General features: G+C 37.6%; 2 protein-coding genes across 7 annotated transcripts in view; both read right to left on the bottom strand.

Moving 5' to 3' along the window:
• AGBL4 (ATP/GTP binding protein like 4) overlaps positions 1-22,420 on the bottom strand; it is a 956,884-nt gene that overhangs the window by 372,774 nt on the left and 561,690 nt on the right. The gene's annotated exons all lie outside the window — the stretch shown is intronic.
• Positions 1-22,420, bottom strand: part of BEND5 (BEN domain containing 5) — a 31,489-nt gene that overhangs the window by 6,335 nt on the left and 2,734 nt on the right. Inside the window, exons 2-5 of one of the 5 annotated variants that reach the window (XM_030494962.1) lie at positions 11,003-11,136; positions 8,930-9,299; positions 2,675-2,751; positions 2,356-2,427 (exon numbers count right to left, since the gene is read on the bottom strand). In XM_030494962.1, coding sequence (XP_030350822.1) covers positions 2,356-2,427; positions 2,675-2,751; positions 8,930-9,299; positions 11,003-11,136 — 653 coding nt within the window. Of the gene's footprint in view, positions 1-2,355; positions 2,428-2,602; positions 2,752-8,923; positions 9,300-11,002; positions 11,137-22,420 lie in introns of all 5 variants that reach the window. The other 4 variants (XM_030494961.1, XM_030494960.1, XM_030494963.1 and 1 more) reach the window with 4 other exon arrangements.

Here is a 22,420-nt window from a genome sequence, read left to right on the forward strand (position 1 = left end):
CAATCACATTACAGTTATAATTCAGTTATTTCTGGTTTGATCTTGGAAAAAGTTATCTGTAAAAATGAGTGTAAGTTACTTAGAAAATAACTAAGATTAGGGATGTTGTGACATGCCAAATTAGCACGTCTGTATTACATTAGTTGTCGAGACTGCTGTATTTGATCAAAAATCTGACTCCCCTCTGCCAAAATTAGGGCTTGCCTTTGCTGAAAATTTAGTCTCTTAAGCTACTACATTATTCATTAGCTTTAAGTTACTTAAAAGAAAACAAGTTACAACAAGTATTTTTAATATGTGCGTTTCAGACAGATCATCTCTTCTTTGAACATGCTTCATTTATTTAAAAGAAGTTATCATTGGTATGAAACACCTATGGGAATGGTAACTACATGACAGACAGCCACAGACACAGAAATCTTATGTCTCCCTTTTTCTATTTCTAGAAGTGTTACGGCAAAGAATTTAATCTGTCCATGTCTCAGTTTACCTCTCTGTAACTCAGTACTGTTTCCTATTACTCTCAAAACTATGGGAAGCTTACTGTACTCCAGATTCAGAAGCCATTTCCTTCTTGCTGGAAAAGCTGCCCCATGGGCCAGACCCTTGTCTTGATGAAATCAATGGGAACTTTACCGCCAATTTCAGCAACTGCAGGATCAACCTTCAAGCACAATGCAACAGAAACAACAGCAAATTCAAAGCAATGCTCACCACTGTAACTGTGCAAACATGGGCAACGTATCTAAAATGTCTAAAACGCATCTCAGAAGATGAACTATCTTTTTTGCTGGTTTTTTTGTTTTCTTCTTTTCTTTAAATGAATGCCATAGGCTCTATTTCAGTAACTCTATTCTCCCTCTGGAGGGGAGAGATTTATCTGCTTTGAAAGAATCCTACTAAGATCAAATTTGATGCCATAAAGGGCAAGATTTCTAAAAACATATTTCAACTACTCCAGTGGTGCATGTCAATAAAGCAATAATGAAAAAAAGGCATAAATAAGGAAAACTGAACACCCCACCCTCCCCCATCACTCAAAATACATTATTAGTTCACACTTCTGGCATCTGAGCTGGCTGAAGCCCCACTGAATAGGAAAACTTAAAGAAAAAATTAAATTCCAAAAAGAAGGTTAAAGAGACATTAATATCTGTAAAGACAGAGAAAACTTCAACAATGGAAATGCCAAGAAGCTGGCAGATGAAATAATGGTCAGGAAAAGCTGCATACAAATACTAAAGGACATGCCCTGTCCCACAGACCTTAAGCGGGGAAAAAAAGGAGGTAAACCAAACTCTCACAGCAATATATGCTAAGTTTTCATTGCACAAATATGCACAAAATATACAAGCAAATGTTATATACATTAGGTGAGAAAAGCTATCTGAACCAAATACCTGTCAAAATGCCAAGATTATACTATTTTTCACATACATTTTGTCCCCAACAATTATGTTAAATTCATCTTCAAGAATGACAGACACTTATACAGTCAATCTCATAACACAAATCTGAAAAAGTAGTATTTCATGCTATTCCATCAGTAAATCCGCTGTATGACAAGGCTGAAATGGACATTTCTTCTTACAGGTTCTCAGGTTATGGTACCAAATGCATACAAATCCTAAGAAACAGGATCTGCATAGGCAATTCTGAAGGACACAGTTTTGTAAAAGAAATGTGATGTTCATTTAGTGGTAATGGCAACAACTATAAAAGCAGGTAGATGAGCTGACAATGTGTTAAACATGCTGAAGTTTGAAAAGGTATAACTGAGGTGCTGGCAAACTACAGCTAGATGGTATTTTACCAACTTTATAAAAGTTACTGGGAAGTAGCATTACATCAGGCTCAATTCAGTGGCAATGCTCCTACCACACTGAAGGGAGCCCATTTTCATACCAAGGTTCATGATTACCTACTGGACTCGAATTCAAGCAAAACATGAAGGCATCTCTGCAATATGACTACAGCACATTAAAAACATTAAGGACCTTCTAGGAAAAAGTATTTCTGTTAAACAGACTAATGCAACTTTATAATGTGGGCTACTGACTTTGGTCTGTATTTGCTGGATTTATGTATGTCACCAACTGAAGAGTACGCCAATTTGCTTGTGCAGGATGCATATTTAATATTACATTCTTTGTGTTGCACAGCATTCAATGTTCTCATCACTGAGGATAATGTTCCGTTCTGTTCATACTTCTCCTCAGCATAAAAGCACACCTTTATGACAACTGAGGAAGTTTATATAAGCTGCTACTGTGCAAAACCCCTGAGATCATGAACATTCCACAAGGAAATCACCTGTTGGACATTTACAAATCATTCATGCTATATTTAAAATACCTTTCCATTCTCGAGAATATACTTGTCCATTACTGGAACAGGGGCGGGATAGTACGTTGATGTATTTGCTTCCTCACTGAAGGTCTTCTGTAATTTCATAATTCTCCTCAGCATAAAAGCACACCTTTATGACAACTGAGGAAGTTTATATAAGCTGCTACTGTGCAAAACCCCTGAGATCATGAACATTCCACAAGGAAATCACCTGTTGGACATTTACAAATCATTCATGCTATATTTAAAATACCTTTCCATTCTCGAGAATATACTTGTCCATTACTGGAACAGGGGCGGGATAGTACGTTGATGTATTTGCTTCCTCACTGAAGGTCTTCTGTACCTCAGGTTCAGGCTCAATTGGCTCTGGTTTTACTTTTTCAAGCTCAATGGCAGGTCCTAGACAGTTAAGAAAAGAGAGCTGTCTGCTATCCCAGAGAACATGAAATCAATCACTTCATCACCCATGGTTAGCATAAAATAACATGTTAGTCATGTTCATTTTAAAGTCAGAAAGAGTCTAAACCAAAATCTTACTTCTGAACACCAATAAATAAAAGCAGGATAAGTAACTCTGCTTTATAAACATCAAAATGTTTAATTTTAATTTAAATGTTTAATTTTATTCTTAAAGCATACAGACAATTACAAATATGGGTAAGATTGCTTCAGTGCACACTATGGAAATTATGTTAAAATGAGACTGAAATTATAAACCAAAAGCAACAATAGTAATTCTTCAAATAAGAATTACTATATAGTTGCATAGAAACCTGCATAATTTACTGTGATAATTACATAAATTATCCATGTAGAACCAGAAAATTTGATAGAAATTTGAAATCTGTTTAGATATAACAGAGGTATATTAAAAATACTGAGGATCTACAGAAACGCAATAAAGGAAACAGGCTACTTAGCTAAAGTATCATGCACAGAGAGTATCCAAGGTGAAAAGCCCTCACATAAATTAGAATTTTGATTGTCCAATCCATCCAACACACTGTAATCAACAAAACTTAAGCACAGATTAAACAACAGAATACTACTAAGCATATATTTGAGGCTTCAAAGCAGGATAATTATTTTGTCAGTCATCAATTTTTCTTTTCTAAATCAAGTTTATAAAGTGTTTCTAAAACGAAGAACAAAATAAAATAATTTGTGATCTGGATTTCATCATTCCATCCATTGCAGAGGTTACACCAGAAGTCTAGGAACAGGCAACGGTCCCAAGCCTATCGTTTCTCTTGATGTCTGTCTCTAGGACCATGAGAAGCTCCAGCAGTCACTGAAGTTCCATGCAGGGATGGTGGTTTGTCAACAGCAAGGCTGCCAGCTTAGACCCTCGGCACCATGGTAATCAGCCACTTGCAAGCACTTGAAGCATAAACTCACCCACTTGTAAGAACTATACTGTACCAGGTGGGTGCTGAGAGTGCTGCAGCACTCTGTAGCCCAACCTTGACATCTTCCAACAAATGGTAATTCAGTAACCAGGTCACTGTCACGGTTCAGCATCCTTCCTCAGTGTTTGTGCACACAGACCAAGCCCTGAATTGATCTAACTCTGCAAGTCAAGCTGGTACCAAAACTCATGTCTTCAGTCACATATCTTAAATAGTTCCTGTACCTACAACAAACAAACCACTCACTCCTCCTACTTTGCGCAGTTTCATGCAGAGATTATTATACAGCAGTATCAGCATTTCCTCCACTGTTCGCACTTGACATTTACCCTATAGTTTATTTCTACACCTAAATAGCTGGCTAAATGTTCTCAGCTGACTGCCACTTGACACTCAGCAACAACTAAAAGTTGTCTCCGCAACTTAGACAACCCTATACAGCAGCGCCCCCAAAAAGGGTTATCTTAAGAGCCATATGCAATGCAAGCATTGCACAAGTAGAGAAATCACAAAAAACCACATCATTTGCATTATAATGTAATAGTAATCTTAATAAGCACCTCTACTATCAGGCATATAAAATGGTACTGCCGAGACAAACCGAACTTTCTAAACTTGAGACTGCTAAACTGATTTAGACCAGATGAAAGACCTGGACTGATTAAACCACCTAAAGCCCGCACACATCTTGGTGTAGGCACACCTGAAGAAGCAGATGCAGTGATGTAATTGCCAGTGTAAACTTAGGAAGAGACCTTTTAGTTGTTACTTCAAGAAAATACTCTTCAACAAAGTGTTATTTTGAGTTTTCTCATACTTTGAAAGTCACCTTGAGGAAGACAGCTAAGTACAACCACCTTCTTCTAAGAAGGAAATGTTTATCTCAAACACTTTTACTAGTTGCTGTTTAGAAGTCTGTTTTGTTCATAGTCATATATTGACACAGGTGGGATTTGGTTTCCAGAGTTCCCCAAGAAAAACTACTGACTGAAGTCCACAATAACCATAGCTCTAACAAGTCAGGAAAACCTCCACCACAGTTCATGCTTTACTGCTTGCTTAGAAGTCACCAACAGACTGATTTTTTAATTCCCAAAGAGCAACCTGCCTCTAACTAGGTAGTCTTCACAGCTACTTTCACCAACTACTGCAGACAGCATTTTCAATCTGGCATGTTGTGAATCAGACATGCAATCTGAATTATTGCCTCACTGCTAACAGGAGTTTGCGTGCCCAATTTACCACACACTACACTTTAGAAGTTCCCTCTCTCTCTAAGTCTCATGCTGTGCGTTTCACTTTAAATATCATGAATGAGACATACAAAAATATATGCCAGTGATACAATAAGGATCATAAAAAAAATAAAGACAATTCCTCAGAATGCAAAAATGAAAAAAATCTTTATTTCAAATTCTCCTTCCAACTGTAAAGTTTCCATAATGTCTGAGAGGCCAGCAACTTCAAATGCAGGATGAAGAAGCAGAAGGCTTCCCTTCACCACCTCTTTTCCGCAAAAACGCAGTTTAGGCTACACGCTACTCAAAAATCAGTAAATAAGCCAAAATAAATTAACTGATAAAGTGGTTGATATAAATTTGTAAGCAGCAAGCTGTTTTTCCACATGGTCTACCAAAATTTGAATAAAAACAGGAGTCTGAGAAGTGGCAATATTATATATATGGTACTCCATGTACTCACACTTGATAGAAACCTTGGACTTTTGTTACATCAAAAAGATAAACAATTCCAGAAAAGCTGAATAATAGTAATTCCTTACATGTGGTGAGACATAAAGGCATTAGTACTCCCTATCCTGATGGCAGTCCCAAGACACCGTGAACTGGATCACTGAAATTAAACCGGATTAAGAATAACCACTTGAGGGGCTGTATGGGTGTTGATGAATTGGACAGAGCCTTGGGCAACACGGCCTAGTGTGAGGCCTCCCTGTCCATGGCAGGAGGGTTGGAACTAGATGATCTTAAGGTCCTTTCCAACCCAAACCATTCTTTGACTCTATGAATGAGTGTTGATGAATCAAAGTTAATATGCTGCTTGACTTCGGAGCAACACTACATCTTAGCAATACAACATGAAAATGAAGTGTTTATCGTAGGAACAAACAACACCCAAACATTATCCCTGATAAAACTTCATTACTTCTGGCTATATACAACCATAGTAAACTGCACAGATTTTACCCTGGAGACAACTATTTTTTTTTTTTAAGAAGTTGCTGAAATTTTTCTTTCGCAAGAAAAGAATTGGGGTCCTAATCCCAAAGCAGGAAAGGGCAAAGTGGCTTCAGCTGCACACATTCTTCTGGGAGCTCAGCCGAGGGATACTGTAAACTCTTCCATGATAGTCATCCCATTTCCTCACTGCTTTGGTCCCTAGACCCTCATTAAATTCCTGCCTCTGCCAGGAAGGGAATCTGTTGGGCAACAGCATATCAAAATCATAAAGAAGCTTCAGTATATCAGTACTGATTTTACTACTGCCATTTGCCGCACCTGCTTTCAAGGCTCTTTTAAAACAAAGAGCAATTCGGTGTCACCATGTGGAAGATTAAGAACTCACTCTTCCCACAAGACTGGCTCAAGTTTAGTAGCATAGATGAAGGCCTATGTCTCAAATAGAATACATTGACTTCCAGCTTCTCACTGAAATCAACATGTTGATGGGAAATTAGGAGACTGAATACTTGACTGAATGTTAGCTCAAGAGGCTGTTCTATATCTGATCTGCAAGTTTAAAATGGCAACAGGCACGCATTTCCCACAGCTGCAATTCATCAGCACAAAACAGCTGTCAACTCATGCAAAGAAATCAGAAGTCTCCAAGGTGAAACAGAAATGCAATTAGTTTGCATTAAGTCCAGCCTACTAGAAGTGCAGCAGAACATAAATTACATGTAATTTGAAACTCTGGGTTTAAGAGATTGCTGCAATAACCGAAGATGAATTTGGGATGTAATCTGTTCTCTGAACAACTTTCAGAGCTTATTCACACACCCAAACATACCTTATTTATAAGCTGGGAAAGTAAGGAAGAGCAAAGAAGTCTTTACATATCTATTTCTTGATTAAAAGTAGCACATTTTCATACTGTCATCAGACTAATTTATAATGTGCTGAAGATGTCTCCCTTTCTAATCACTCATAAGTTTTGTACTGATCTTTCTAGAATCTGGTTGTTTCTTTACTGTGAATGAGGCTGCAACGAAAGGAAATAGAGTCATCAGCAGTTAACAGATTTGCGTCTTAGGTAACACATCCTGTGAAGGACACAGCCCATAGGGCCAAATACTACCTTTGTCATCCATGAAAAGTTCCATACAAGTAACAACAACATGGGATTTTTTTGGAAGTTACCTATAATTCATGTTTGTCCAGGTATGTGATTAAAAGAACTTGTCTTCAATGTAATTGAGATTTATTTTCAGTTGTAAATCAGGTGCCAGAATGATACAAAGGAAATACAAAGGAAATTCAAGCCCAGTATTTAGAGAAGATTCAGCATCTTTTCCAAGAAATTTTAGGTTTCTGGGTGGGTTTTCTCATTTTTCCTTTTTTCTTTTTTCTTTTTTTCTTTCTTTCTTTTTTTTTCTTCTAAGCTTTCTTGACTTACCACAAATAAAAAAAATATATCCTTTCTTAAGGTGAAAGGAATAAGACAGAATTCAGAAGCTGTCTTCATTTCATTGATCGTCTCACCACTCAAACTGCTGTCAAGTCTACCAACTAAATTGGTATTTTACACTGTTCAGCCCCATTGCCTACTAACATCTGGCTGGTGCTTCATTCACATAAATTCGAGCTAACTACTTGCAGATGAAGAAACATCTTTCCATCCAAGGAAAATTTTAGAAAGCTCAGTGGAATCTACTGCCAACCACACTGTGTTTTTCAGCCTGTGGAACCCTTGACTCTTCAGTTTTATTTTAAAAGTTAACTAGAATGTTTATAATAAGTAATGCCATTTTAATTATGCACAGTGTAACAATGATGAGCATTCACAATCAAACACCCAGTTTAAATCATCAGATGCTACTTCAAGAACCTGGCTCCAAACTTGCAGGCACACCTTAACACATGCTACAGCACAGGCACATGCTCTCCCAGGTTCAGGTTGGTACATGAACGTAACTCAGACCCACATGCAAATCACATGCACTCATTCAAGTCATCTAGAAGAGCCAGTACCCAACTTACATGCAAAAATTAAGTTTCCAGAGACACAAAGGCAGACATAAGAAACAGCATGCTAAGTTCAGATGCACAAATTTTAACCAAGTTTCAGTCACCGAGCAAATCTTCAACACAGCAGTACCACATTCTAATAGCAAATAAATATAAATTAGTAAAATATTTGAAGGTATTCCAAGGGTACCATCTTCAATGAAAAGATGAACTTTTTATTTTGTCTTTTTTTCCCATTTATTCCAACATAATGGTTAAATAATTGTTATAAACCAAAACAAGTGAGCAATTGACTCAAGATATTTAAAAGTTAAATCCAAATTACACAAACCTGCATTTTGTAACAAGTGCTGATGAACGGGACACTAATATAAAAAGTGTTTTTAATGTTTTTGTAACAATCCATTATCTTTCAAATAGCATGGCTGTTTAAAGCCACTGCTAAGAAGTTCAGGAATATATCACATTCTAATGAGCTACTAATGGGAAGAGCGGGCAGAAAATGGAAGGTAACACAGTCACATAACAATAAACAGAATCCCTAACTGAAAAGAATAAAATAGTTTTAGCCCAAATATTCATTCCAGTGCCTTTTCTTCCCCTTTTTTTTTTCTTTTCTTCTTTTTAAACTGAAACATATTGGTGTATATTGCAGATGACGCTTTATTATCTTTTTCAGCATATACTGGAAGGTCAGCGACTCTTTAAAATACAGCTGCTTAAAATGGAACTCTGATTCAACCATACCAGCACAAAGACCTCTACTATCATTAAAGAAAAACCCAGACGTACATAGCATACAAATTCGACACATATTATACAGCCACAGCAGAAAAACCCTTTTAACATTCAATGTCCAGTTTAACAACCACTGCTATTCTTCAAATACGTTTCCGTTACTATTGATCACACTTGCAAAATTCATTAAAACTAGTCCCATTTAAGTCCGGCACTTACCACTACCTAGTCTTAGAAGCAGTACATCCTGGAGTCTCCTGTTCAAGTCTCTGAGCTCTTTCATTTCTGACACGAGTGCCCCATACTCCTTTAGCTTCTTTGCCTGTTGCACAAGCTGTCTTCGTGTTCTCTCAAGCTCCTGCTGAATGTGTCTCATTTCTTCTTGTTGCTGTTGGTAACTCCTCAGCAATTCTTCATACAGGATCCGAGGAACTACAGCATCGTCCATATTGTTCATGCCTTCTGAAGACTCCATAAAAGCCTCCTCAGGGCTGGAAGTATTACTGAGACTCATCCCATTCTGTTTTTCAAGGCGAGCAACAACTGCTTCAATGCTTTTGTGTGTACCTTCACTTTGTTTCCTCCCATCTTGTCTCTGCATGTTACAATAAAAAATAAATAAATTAGGAGACCAGTAAGATGTAATAAAATCAAAATTCGTCAGACTTGAGAACTGTTAATATTCTTGTTTTCCAAAAAAAGCAAGACGAAGTCTGCCTGAAAAAATGTTTTGCCTAACAGATTCTTGTGGATATACATCATTACTATCATGCACATGTAATTCAGCTAAATGCATAAATAAACTTCTGAGGCAGTTAAAGGCCTTTCTTCCTCCATTTGCACAACACTTGCAAGCTCAGTGTATATACAGGTCACTCGATTCCATATATAAAGGTAATTAAGTTCTCTAAAAAAAAAAAGTGGATCTGGATCTGTTTTCCTTTAAAGTTTACCCCTAACATTTAGATTTCTCACAGCAATTGACTTTCTGATAAGTAAGAGAAAGAATCAACTATGTGCTATGTTTGTCACCTCTAATGACATCAGAGATGAAAGTGGCATACCATACAGAGCTGCTGTTTTGTGAGCAGAGAGCTTGTCCTTCCCACACTTCAGGAGACAAAACCTTCTCTGACTATTCCTCTAGCACATTCACCCAACTGCCTGATGCAAGTGACTGAGTTAACACTATCAGCAAACACTGAAAGGGAACTGAAAACACTAGTTGGACACAGAAATTTATCATCCAGCCTCATCTCCCTCATCAGCTGATTCCTTCTATATTAGTACTGCATTGCAGAGGCTTCATGTCCTTTGAACTCTCAGCATAAATTTACCTTCAGTCCCAAACACTACAAATTAAAGCACACCTATTTTCCGGGGCTGGATAGTGGCATTAAAATGTGACAGTAGGGGTAAAAGTCACCAAGTTTTATTGGCCAAATATGGAAAAAGCATTTGAACTTCCAAGCAACTGCAAGGAAATCAAATGTAGCTCATAGGTTAGAGACAAGAAGCTGACACTATCAATTCCCATACCACAATATCCATAAGTAATGTGGCAGAAAATGAGATTATTTGATATTACGCCTGTGCCACACATGTTCTAAACGAAAATTAAAACAATTAAATAAAAATAAATGCTGGCCCACCATAAAGGAATGTACTAGTATCACTCCTACAGCTGCAAAACACATGAAGCCACAGAGCAGTATTTTATTCTGAAGGTTGGCAGGCTTTTAAAGAAATCATTTGATATCAAGAAATAAATGCATTTACATAGTGGGTTTCTGGCATCTGAACCTTAAAGGACAACTGGCAGTTATAATGGAGGGATGCAGTCCTGTCAGTCGTTGTTCTCGCTACTGCTGTAGTTGGGAACTCTCAGAACACCCCTTCCAATTCCAAACAAGCAGCATGCGATAGGTCGCAAGTGCCACTGAGAGCAGCTGCTCAACATTCATGTAACTGGTGACTTTTAAAGCATTCTGGGCCAAAGTGGAAGAGCAATTACACTGTGCAGATGGTATACACAGGAAAACGTTCGACTGCACATACAGCAGGTTTTGAAAACCTGTATCCCCATCCCCAATTTCACCAAATACAATGTTTTAAGGAGATTAAAAGCAGGCCTGGAATTCTTAAGCTATGACAACTGTATATGCCCCAAGCACTTCAAAGAAATAAAAAATATATAAAAAAAGAGAAAAAAGGAAAAAAATGTAAAGGAAAAAAAAAAGGCAGGGGAAAAAATAATAAAATAAATAATAATTTAAAAAAAAGGTAAAACTTCAGTACCTTACTGTGTCTAAGCTCCACATCTTCTTCCCCATAATCTGTAACCTCCCCAGCTTCTTCTATGTGATTGAGAGAGAGTTTGGGGATTTTAATTTTCTTCTGCATCACACTGTTCTCAAGGTCAGTTTTGTCCTCTAAAATGTATATTAAAAATAAAATTTTGTTACATTAATCAGTGTTCTTACTTCCAAATACTACACGATTTAGGCGAGATCAGTTAAAGAAGAAAACAACCCTCCCATGCTTCAATCCCTTCATAATACTATGATCAAATTAAAGGCATGGTGTAACTCAACTGATACCCACTCACAATTCCAGTTTCAACAGGGGATCAATCTGGCCAAACACAAGAATAAATATTGTAAAACGCCAAGCTGAATTCATGTGAGTGATCAAAAGTGTCAATGAGTAACTTGTATCATCACTAAGTGTTAAAGATGCTGTAAATAAAACAACTTCCTAGAAACCACCTGTATTGCTTTAAATTATGTTTACCAACAGTATTTTCATATTCATAATCCATTGCTGCAGTTCAAACTCTGCTTAGGTTTAAAGAGAAAATAAACTCAGTAACTCATCCTATACCCTAACCATCATCTGTCAGCAGTACAGATCTATTTGCACACTCAGCAGATTCTGCTGTTCTACAAAGTGGAGGGCTGGAAAAGGGGATGCTGCAGGACAGGTTGAAAGGGCACGACAGAAAAGTGTGTCTGGACCAAGCCTATAACAAAATTCCCGTATGACCCCTATTTCATTAGTTAATGGTACTAATCCTTTATACACACAAAGCCAATAAATGGTTATATTACTCTTTGAATCTCAAAAAAAAATGAGGTAAAATATTTTCAAGTCTGAAACATTTTAACATTTCTCAAAATTAAGTGCTTCAAAACAGTATTCTGAAAATAAGTTTGAAGTACTTTAATATTCCTGAAAAGGTGCACAGTGGACAGGGAATCAAGAGTATAGTCTCCCTAAACATGATCCATAAAATTCTTGCAGAGCAAAACAAGGTCTTAAAAGATTCACAAGCTTGGCTACCTGTTCAAGACATTGACAAAGAGAAACACATTTAAACTCTGATGTGTGGTCTTTGTACATTGAAAGCTTATGAATAAGAAAACATTTTGAGTCTTATCCACCTGCATTCACAAATTGTCCCATGAATATTTTTGAAAGTGCCAATGAGGATGGCATTTGTGAGTGCTTAGTTGCACCGACTTTTGCTTTCTCAAATTAGCATCTCTCCACAGGACCTCAAAATGGTTAGTGTTGACAGTGTAGAAAAGGGAAACAAAGGTAAATCACTGTTTAATGAGGAGCAAGGCATTCATTAGAAATGAATTACACAGATGAATGCAATTCATTTTGTTACAGATAGAAATGGATCTCTTGTAGGCAAATGCTGATATTACAGCCCAAGGCTATGTAAAGAGAATAGGCACAGAACATGCAGAATAAGACATTAGACAACCTGAAATGAAATGCAGATGGTAGCAATAAATACTAAGACAGATGCAAAAAGAAACGGATAAACAACAACAAAAAAAAACAGTTAGGCTTATTTTAGATCATTCTCCATTCCCCAGAGCATCATGGATGCTTATCCCAGTAAAACAAAAAGGCAATCCAACTGTTTTAGTTCTGAAAAATAAACCCCCACGTTTTCATTTATCTGGAAAACGTAGGTTCATCAGAAAAGTGAGATAACCCAATTCTGCTCTCAGAGAACAGAGAAGAAAGTAAGAGAGCCCTTCCTAGGAAAAAAACCCTACACATTTACAGACTAATGGACAGATTGGTGGGTATTGGTACCTTCCTGGAAGGACCAAAAGAAATTAAGAAAGAATTAATAAATATTGAATGGGGAAAAAAACCAAACACAACAAACTAACTTTTTCTGTGGCTATGTATTTTGGGGTATTTGACAGACTGAAGAATCCTTTGTTAAAATATGTTCTCACAATTCCGTAGAGGAAGAGCAGCACATGCATCCTGCAGAACCAGCTTCTCTAAACTGCTTTGCCAAATCATGTTCCATAGAACATGCAGATGAAGCCCTTCTACATTTAAAGAATGCAGATCAGTTTCTATGCTCCAAAATAACCTCTGGCCTCACAACAAGATGGACACAATCCAATTACTTCACATAGATTAAAAAAATTGTCTGCTGGCAACTAGCTGAGGTCACCAGTAGCCAGAGCCTCATGCAAACTGGAAATGGATATCAGCCATCCTGATGGCCAGGGAAATGCAAGTCTTGAAACACTCATGGAAGGGGCCACAGAGCATGTGCAGACTAGAGTGGAAGTCAGCAAATACTTTCCGACAAACAAAACAACATTAAAACAAAAACAATTTGGAAAACTAGAAATATTTATATTTTGATGTTGGCTTTTTAAGTCAATTTATAAAGGTTAAGAACCCATTTTGTGCACTGAACAACAGAAATGAAAGAAAGTACTTAGTTTCAGGTCAAAGAAAACAATGCAAATCATCTGAATTCTTCATTCTCTCCACTCTTCTCCCAATTCCTTAGTTTACCTATGAAATTTATGTTTGAAGCTTAGTTTGTACATTAGTGGTATGCAACTATCAACACAGTTCTTTCGCGTTTGGCAAATCTCTCCATTTGACTTTCTGATTTTACTGCTTCCCCTGTAAATGAACCAGTAAGTTGAAGAAAGGAACTCTTTTCTCCTCACGTAAAATGTAAAAAAACAATGGTGAAAATGAGTTTATATAAGTAGAATCTCAGTAGTCAAATGCACATGCTTAATTTAGTCAATGAACAATAATTTCATGTTCCTCTGCCTTCCAACAATACATACAATATTTTCTTACATGTGCTCTGGTCTTTGTAGGCCTATTTATACATAACACAATTTGTCCAGTGTGCTGGATATGAAAAGGCCTTTTGTTTTTCTTTCTTTTTTTTTTTTTTAAGTGCATTTCTAACCTCTGTTATCTTCTGCATCAGCTGCAGATAGAGCCAGAAAAATCTCATTCTGAACTTCAGGCTAATGATGGAGTACTGGCTCTTGTTCTGTAAATATTAATGGAATTTGGGAAGGGGTGGGACAGAGACAGAGGAGACCAGGGGGAGGGGCAGGAAAGGCATGAACATGCATTTAGAGCAGTTCTTAGGACTCTGCTGCTGTGCCAGCCTACAAAGACATGCACAAAAGAAGAATCCAGCAAAAAGCAAAACCTGCACGATTTTGAGCCATAAGAAAACCAAGATATGAACCAAATAACTGGAGAAGCTGCAGTCCAGTGCCTAAAGATACCAAACATGCCAAGAGAGAGAAGGGCACCCTAGAAACATTGTAGCTCACAGCCTCATTTTGTAATGACTTGACCTTTGTCCAGAGTCATTTAAACCTTGCTACAAGTTAAAAATTATACCTCCCCTTAGGTGGCCATGATCTCATTGTCATAAAGTTGTATCTATTGCTTTTCCTATAAATGGAATATGCAGTTCAGTGAGAGCTAGCACTTCACACACCTAATAGGTACTTGTAACAAAATAGACAGGGTAGAAGCACAATACTAAAATGAGCAGGTTTGATTGTTTCTGTTCTTTAAGAAGGTACGTTCTGGAAGATTCATGTAAATTAGGAAAAATTGCTTCTGTGCACAGTAGTCATTATACCAGGCAGAGAAAACTGTATTCTGTGATTCGACATACAGAATAAAGCATGCTGGAGTAACTGCACTCCAGGAAAAGGTCAGACTTGGAGAGATATTGCCAGTCAACTCCACAAGGTACTGAAGCACAGGGCTCAAAAGCAAATGCACGTGACAGCACCCCTCCCTATACGGCCACCTACCGAAGTTTTTTGGGTAGTCAGAAGAAAGTGAACTGCTGAGAAATTTCAGAGTGGCTGGGAAGACATTTGGCCTCAGCAGTGCTGAAAGAAACAAAAGCCAGAAGAGCAACTCTGCATTAGAGAATCCGTATAAACCAGCAAAGGATAAACTGTTCCTGGAATGTTTTCTGCAGACAGGCCTTCATTTCAGTGTCAGGATGGGTGGATTCAGGCCAAAAGGTAACAGCTTTAAATCTAGAGCAGCAGGGAACTGAGGCAGAAAAAGCAACTTTAACAGGGCAGGAAGCGAGTTGGTTAAATTCAAGTAGAAATATGTTAGTGCTCTAAAACTGAAAACCCTATCATGAGATGTCGAGTAAACCCATTTAAATCTCAACGTCTCCTTAAAACATTCCTTACTTTTTAATTTAGAAGGACTGAATGAACTAATCCCTTAAGAATAAACAAATAAATAAATAAAATAGTCCAAATGCTGGGTTTTGGGGTTTTTTTCCACCTTTGGAGTAAAAGCTGAAAAAATAGAGGAAGAGAGCTCTGCACTCCAAATGGATGAGGGATGGCAGGTCTGGGACCAGTCCAAGTAAGAGGCTTGGCAATGCTATAAATCTTACAGTAATAAAACAAAAGAACCTTGAGCAAAATTTGCCCTTCCCCTAAGTCTTTAAAAAAAAAAAAAACAACCACCACCCCTTGTGAAAAATGATATACCGACAGCTGAAAAAATTCCCCATCAGCCTTCCCATTTCCAGGCATATACCCAACACATATGGACAGCACCTGTATGAGATTCCCCACACACTGATGCACTGAACTGCTTTGCTACCGATTTAGCCAGGTTGTTTTTACAGAGCAGATAACATCACCTGCTCCAGCAGTTAACTATCTTTTACTTTATGAACTGTAATAACCAAAGCAAAAATCCCACAACCAAAGGCATACTTGGTGCTTTAAAGCAAATACACACCCCATGCACCACAGGGCATGGATTCCTAAGTGCCACTTAGACACAAATAAACAATAATCAATATTGCTGTGACTGAGAAGGAAAGCAGCATGATAATAAAAAAAAAGAAAAAAAAAGAAAAAAGAAAAAAGCCACCCAGATTATTTGAAACTGAAAAAAATAATTATAAATTACTTTCTTAGCTAATTTAATGCAAACATTAAAGAAGGACTTTAACAGGAAGAACAGAAGATATTTCAGAAAACATAATGATTGCGCAGATTCAAAATATTCAGGATACAGAGGAAGAAAAAGTTGTCTCATAAAACATCTCTGAGCTAGGAGTACACTGAGATTGAGACCTCTACCAAAGAAGAAACTCAGAATGACAGTAACAGACAACACAGGGTAAGGGACAGCAGTAGAAATGCAAATGTTCTTTGAAGAGGACAGGTGCCACCAGACCTGATGCAGCTGAAGGGAAGGGGTGTGTGCAAAAGAGGGGTCAGCGGGTGCTGGCACAGTCAGCTCAGGATTTGGATATTATAATTTACTGTGCTGCATTTTTTCCCCAGACTAGAGAGGAGCTTTGCTGGAAGGAGAGGGAAAAAGAGGATTACAGAAATAAACATAGAGCACAGTGACATGAAGTATATTTAGTTGGACAAAAAGGCAAAGCTGCATGTAAGCAACAACGCAGATGAAGTGTAAAAGATAGCAAGACTTTGGGTTGGGAATGAAAGAAAAGATTATTCCCCCTTCACTCTGAAATCAAGAGAAATGGACAAAAATATTGGGCCACCCTAAGCATAAGCTGAAAAAAATTTCTGCTAAGGATGTCAGAAAAGGAAGCTGACAACAAATTTAAGTGAGAAGTTAGGAATAAAAAGATAAGAGTTGTCATCTGGGCTAGCATCACTCCCAAAAATTCAAAAACTAAATAATCCTAAAGCACTTCCCCAAAAGAGAGAAAATAACAATAACACACAAGCAAGTGACAAGAAGAATGTCTTCAGAGCACAAAGAAGAGTGAGCAAATTAGTCAGGGAAGAACAACATATCAAGTAACACTGTGACAGGCAGGGCCAATAAGCACCTGAAGGTGAAGACATGCTCTTGAGGAACTGGCCAAAAGGGCTCTTAAATCTTGTGAAGTGAATTTCAATTAAGTGTAAAGAACAGGAAACAGAGTGAAAATAATTCTTAATCAAATTGGGAAAAGGCAAGATAGAAAGGTCTTAAACTACCACTTGACAGGTTTAGAGATGATGGGTAAGAAGGATGATGTGCCAGAAGCTTAAATCAAGACTCCTCACTGATGATGGAGAGAAAGCTGTGCTTGTCTAGTGTACAAAGGCAGGAAGGAAGAAGAGAAAGAGTAAGGAGCCAAACTCCTCCAAAAGCAGAGGACAGATTATATAAACTTCAACTTCTTAAGTTCTGTCTGAAGCCCTACATCAAGACTGGCTCTTCCTCATTAGTATTCAATTCAGTAATACAAGTAAACTCACAGAGCATGGACCTGCTGCTGCTCTCTCAAAAAACACATCTATGCCAGCTACAGAAGCATCAAATGTTGAGGCCTGAATGCACTTTTTCCTCTAGTGAAGAACAGAGCTATTCAGTTTAATACTGCTAGGGTTGAGAGTTACTGATATGGATCCCCATTTGTATTCAAATTTCTAATGCACACGGAAACATTCAAATATTTTGTAACATTCTCCTTTTGCATGTGCTCAGCACATTGTACAGATTTACTCTGTCAGCCTAGATGTCACACCTGCACTGAACAAAAAACTTAAATATAATTTCTTTCTTAATTTCCATTATTAATATGAAATCTATTTAGTTCAAAAGTTAATATAGAGTGTCTTCAAAAACAATAACCAAAAGAAACATGGCTTGAAACTAATACAGCTACAAATAATCATTATTCTTTTATTCTTTGTCAGCACAACTCTCCCTTCCATTGAACTTTTAGTGGTATGAGAAGAGTACTTGGCTGCAGTAGAAACCAATGGAGCTGGACAATCAAGTTCAGAAAAGACATTACACTGAGAAATAGGAAATGATGCTCTTTACAAGACTGAGAACAGTTTTAATCCTGGACCCAATATTTACTTAAACACTGACCTTGAATAACTCAACCTCTCCATCTTCCTGTCCCCATCTACCCCACTGAAGAGTTGTGCAGATTTGTTAATATTTGCACAACACTCTGAACATGTTGAACACAAAGGATTATAGCTATTATGGAACAACTCTCTTAATCCTTTCTGAAACAAGTACAGTATTACCGTTAAATTAAAAAGAAGAAACCCTGAAAACAAGTAGGATGTTAAAATGCTATCCTTTAAATCTTTCCTCTGTGCCTACATATGAAACTGACCTATGGTATTTATTTTTCTAAAGTTTTAATGTGATAAATATTTTACAAAAAAACTATAATAAAAGCTATTTCCTTCTTTAAAAGTTCCAAAGTTCATTTAAAGGCATCATCAATCTCAATGACAGTTAAAATTTGGCAATATGGCTGCCCCAACCAGTCAGTCTGCACCATATTGTAAAATTATATTAGGACCAAGCCCTGATTATGATTTCATGATCACTCGGGCCACAGAGCCATGGAGATGTTGCTAGCAGCGATTCAGCAGATAAAGCAGCAGCCTACAGAGAACACTCCAGGAAGCCTCCGCAACTCTCTTTGCCCAAGGAATGAGCTTTCTATGGAAATAGTGCGCAGATTTATGCATTCTTTAGTTTCCATACAAAAATTACAATGTGGTTGAGCCTCTGCTATTTTTAAAGGGTTTCTTTAAAAAAAGCAAACAATTGACTGACTGGCACTTTGGCAATCCACTGGGAACAAAAAATATTTTACTGTTAAACTATGAAAACAAAACCATTAACTTACATTTTTTCCCCTTTTCACTCCCCTGCGAATTTTAGCATATCTTAATTAGTGTTAGTTACCATAGCTACCATAACCATACTATCTTTGAAGTCAATTTTATTAAAATCCTGAAATTCGTATTTCTACTGTATCGTAGTTAAGCTTACACAACATTTACAAGTGTAACTGGTGTTATGTTGTGCCACATATGCACTAAGACCAAGAGAAATAACAATAGTGTAGGTCACCTGAATGTCTTTACGTCTAATAAAAATGACTTTTGACTATCAGGGTGAGGAACAAGCAGGTCAGTTGAGAAGAAGGACCTCTCCAACGTATTTATTTCCAGAATAAGCACAGTGATACTGGAAAAGAGATAATTAAATATAAGGGTAAAACCCCTTATATATAAGGATAAATCCCATCTTTTTGATTCCTTTTTACTGGCACTTTATGCTGCTGCTATTATAACTATCACCACTATCATAAGGGTTACTCCCAGGCACTACTTAAAAGCTACAGTTTTAAAAGTTCCCAAATGTTCTTTCTTGCTGCCATTTAAGCTTTGAATGAATGAACCACACTAAGACTTCCATGCTGAACAAACAGAAATGACACAAAACACCTACAAAAGTTGTGCCTTTGTATAAGCCCTTCATATCTTACATATGCTCCCACAGTAGAAATTAGTATGGGGAAAAAAACCTGCTCAAGGGCAGTGACATTCAAGCTTGTCCATCGGTACTCCAGAACAACTATCCCAGGAAAAAAATCAAACAAAAAGTCTGTGAGGAACCACTACTGGAAGGTTTCATACAGCCTCCTCCTGGCACTACTTTACTCATGGCAACACTTGGGATCACCCAAGAAGCAGCTGCAGGCATTCTGATTTCTCCCCAGGTCCCTGACACACATCATATGAGTTGCAGACCATGATAGGGGATAGACCTATCATGAAACAAAGGAACAAAGAGTTAGCAAATGCTGTCCCTACCACAACAGTTCACTCAGTCTACAGGCTGCCCTGGGAAAGGAAACGTGGCATGTGGACTACGTATGAACATGGGATGGAGCACAGGTACACAGTGGCCACAGCTATGACCTGCTCTATGACCTTGAAGTCCCCAAGCTGTTTGGAAAGCACAAGAGGAAAAAACCCACACATATAAGCAAAGACTACAGAAACAGCAATAAAAGTGTTGTTAATTACACATCAAGACCAAATTTTGTATATTCTTGATATAATCTAAGATCTCATCTTGCAAATTTTCACTTTTTCCAGCACTTGACAAAGGGTCTTTCCTCCATTAGCTACCCACTGGGAAGAAGCCTGCTTCAAGTTCTTAGTGTGTAACCACCCTCAACCTTACTCAAGCTTCAAGTCCTAGAATCATTTAATTTAAAGTTGTTCTGAGAAGAGAGATTTTGTGTTTCTGAAATACACAGCGAATTACTTCACCATGAGCTGCACAGGCTTTTAAAGATTTTAAAAATCGCCTTACCTATTTTAGTAAGAAGTGGACCATAACATTTCATAAAGGGACAAGAAAGAATACAGATGCACACAGGTATTAACACGTCTGCAGTGGCAGCTGGGGAATTGCTGTGAAAATGTGATGGGGATGTGTTTGTTATGATTGTGTGGGTGGCAAATGTTAAGGGCAGCAGCTAAAAGAGGCAATTATTTACTGTAGTCAGGAAAGAATGCCTCCAATTAGAAGATTGTCACTATTACCTTAACAAACGTAGCCGAAGGAGTGAACTTTAAAAAAGTCCCTGAACCTGAGTTAATTCCACTTAATGATCATCACTTTCCAAAGCAAAAAAAGGCTCCAACAGGGTCATCTAAGGACAATGCTAGCTCCTGTAAGGTATATATGCTTATAGACAAAATTCTGCTAGTGACTATATTGGACAAGTGTGAAGAAGTTGCAACTGGCACACTTATTTCAAGAGAGGGATCAGAAAAACAGCTTTTCAGCATTTTGAGGAGAGGACAGAAAAGAAAAAAAAGGAAGGGTGTGGGTGATCAGAAAGATAGACTCAAACTCTTTCTGAAAAGCTGTCTTATTTTTATACTCTCAGCAAGAGTTAACACGCCACCTCAAAACCGGCTATATAGTGAAACTCTAATCTGCTGAGCTGCATTTTCCATTCAAGAGGTAAATAAAATCATTCCTTTATTACTACATAACATCAACATAACCAAATGTTTAACTTGTTATGGCACAAACAATTCATTTTAATATGTTTTCTATGGCTCAAAGGTCTAGAGCTGTCTTAGTTGGGAGTCAACCTTTCTGGTTTGAGCTCTAGCCTTTGGCTAACTTTTGAAAAAGTCGAAGGCTCCCAGACTGACACATACCGCCACCACCACCACCAGATCCTAACCATGCACACACAGACATAGGAAAGGTACAGTCACTCAGAGTTCATCTATCACTCTGCTGTAACACTACTACATACTACGTCTTGCTGCAGCATTCCAAAGACGACAGTATTTCTCTCTTCGGCATATCAAGTCTATCACAATTACTTAACGCTCTGCTCTGAGTAGGCCCACTACACTTCCCTTTTCTTTCTCTGACTGTGATACCTCTACAGCAGTGCTCTCTCCTCTGCAGGAACTATGATATTCCTCACAGGTGTATGGGCTTACAACCATCCATCCTCACCACAAAGGATCAAAGAATTGCTTCTAGACTCTCTCAAACAAGGACAATTGACAATTGTTTCACAAACTCTTTACACAACCAGTGCTCCAATAAAACTTTGTACTATGGGCATGAACACGTACTTACCCCTGTGAGAACTCCTACGTTACAAGGGTAAAAGTTTGAAAAGTACCTGAATTTCTTTCAACATAATAGGAAAGGAAACCTATTTTCAAAAGAAAAAAAATCATTACTCTAATATAGGTCTTGTATCTCTGTTCCTCCTCTACTCCTTCTTTTTAGGTCACCAGAAGGGAAAACCAAGTGGACCTATTTCTCAGACTACAATTAACTCCCGTTGCACGGGAAGTGTTTGATCATAAATATATATATAAAAATAGGTACAACTTTGCCTCACTTGAGCAGCCTTGTTAAGTCAGTGTAAGAAAACTGGACACCATTCAAACTATAACAGGATACTGCTCAGGCTCAAAAAAAATAATTACACTTCCCTCCTTTATTCTCTTTTGTTGTTTGTTTAATTTAATAACTGTACTATGACTTTGATCCTGTTCCTAATGGGGAAACCTTGGACCAAAGCAGCAAATCCTTGAAGTCACTGATGTGCTAATTTGTGCAGGTAAGGATTCCTTCCAACAAATTCAAAATCAACTGTGTATATTTTACATATAAAAGCAACTTTATAAACACTATTTACCTTAAAAAGGTAGGCTGGAATCCTTTCGAGTGCAAAGTTCTATACTAGTATGTGAAACATTACTGAAGACTTGTAAAATTACTTTTTAAACTGAATAAGCAGTTTGCGCAATATCAGACTTGTAATGTTTGCCATAAAAAGTTGTCATAATCTGTAAAAACACAAGTTGGTCACTATAAACCGAAAATTGTGCTAAGATGTCTTCACGTAAGATCAACTTTTCTCACATGGTTTTAATCATAACAAAACCAAACACCAATATGAAAACTTCAGGGAGAAAGTGACAACTTTAAAAGGAAGTAACCCTTTGTACACAACAGACTGTGTAATTCAGTTATGGTAGTTTTACATGGTGCAGGGTGAAAAGCAGCACA

This window comes from Strigops habroptila, chromosome 8, assembly GCF_004027225.2.
Source record: "Strigops habroptila isolate Jane chromosome 8, bStrHab1.2.pri, whole genome shotgun sequence".
NCBI classification, from domain to species: domain Eukaryota; kingdom Metazoa; phylum Chordata; class Aves; order Psittaciformes; family Psittacidae; genus Strigops; species Strigops habroptila.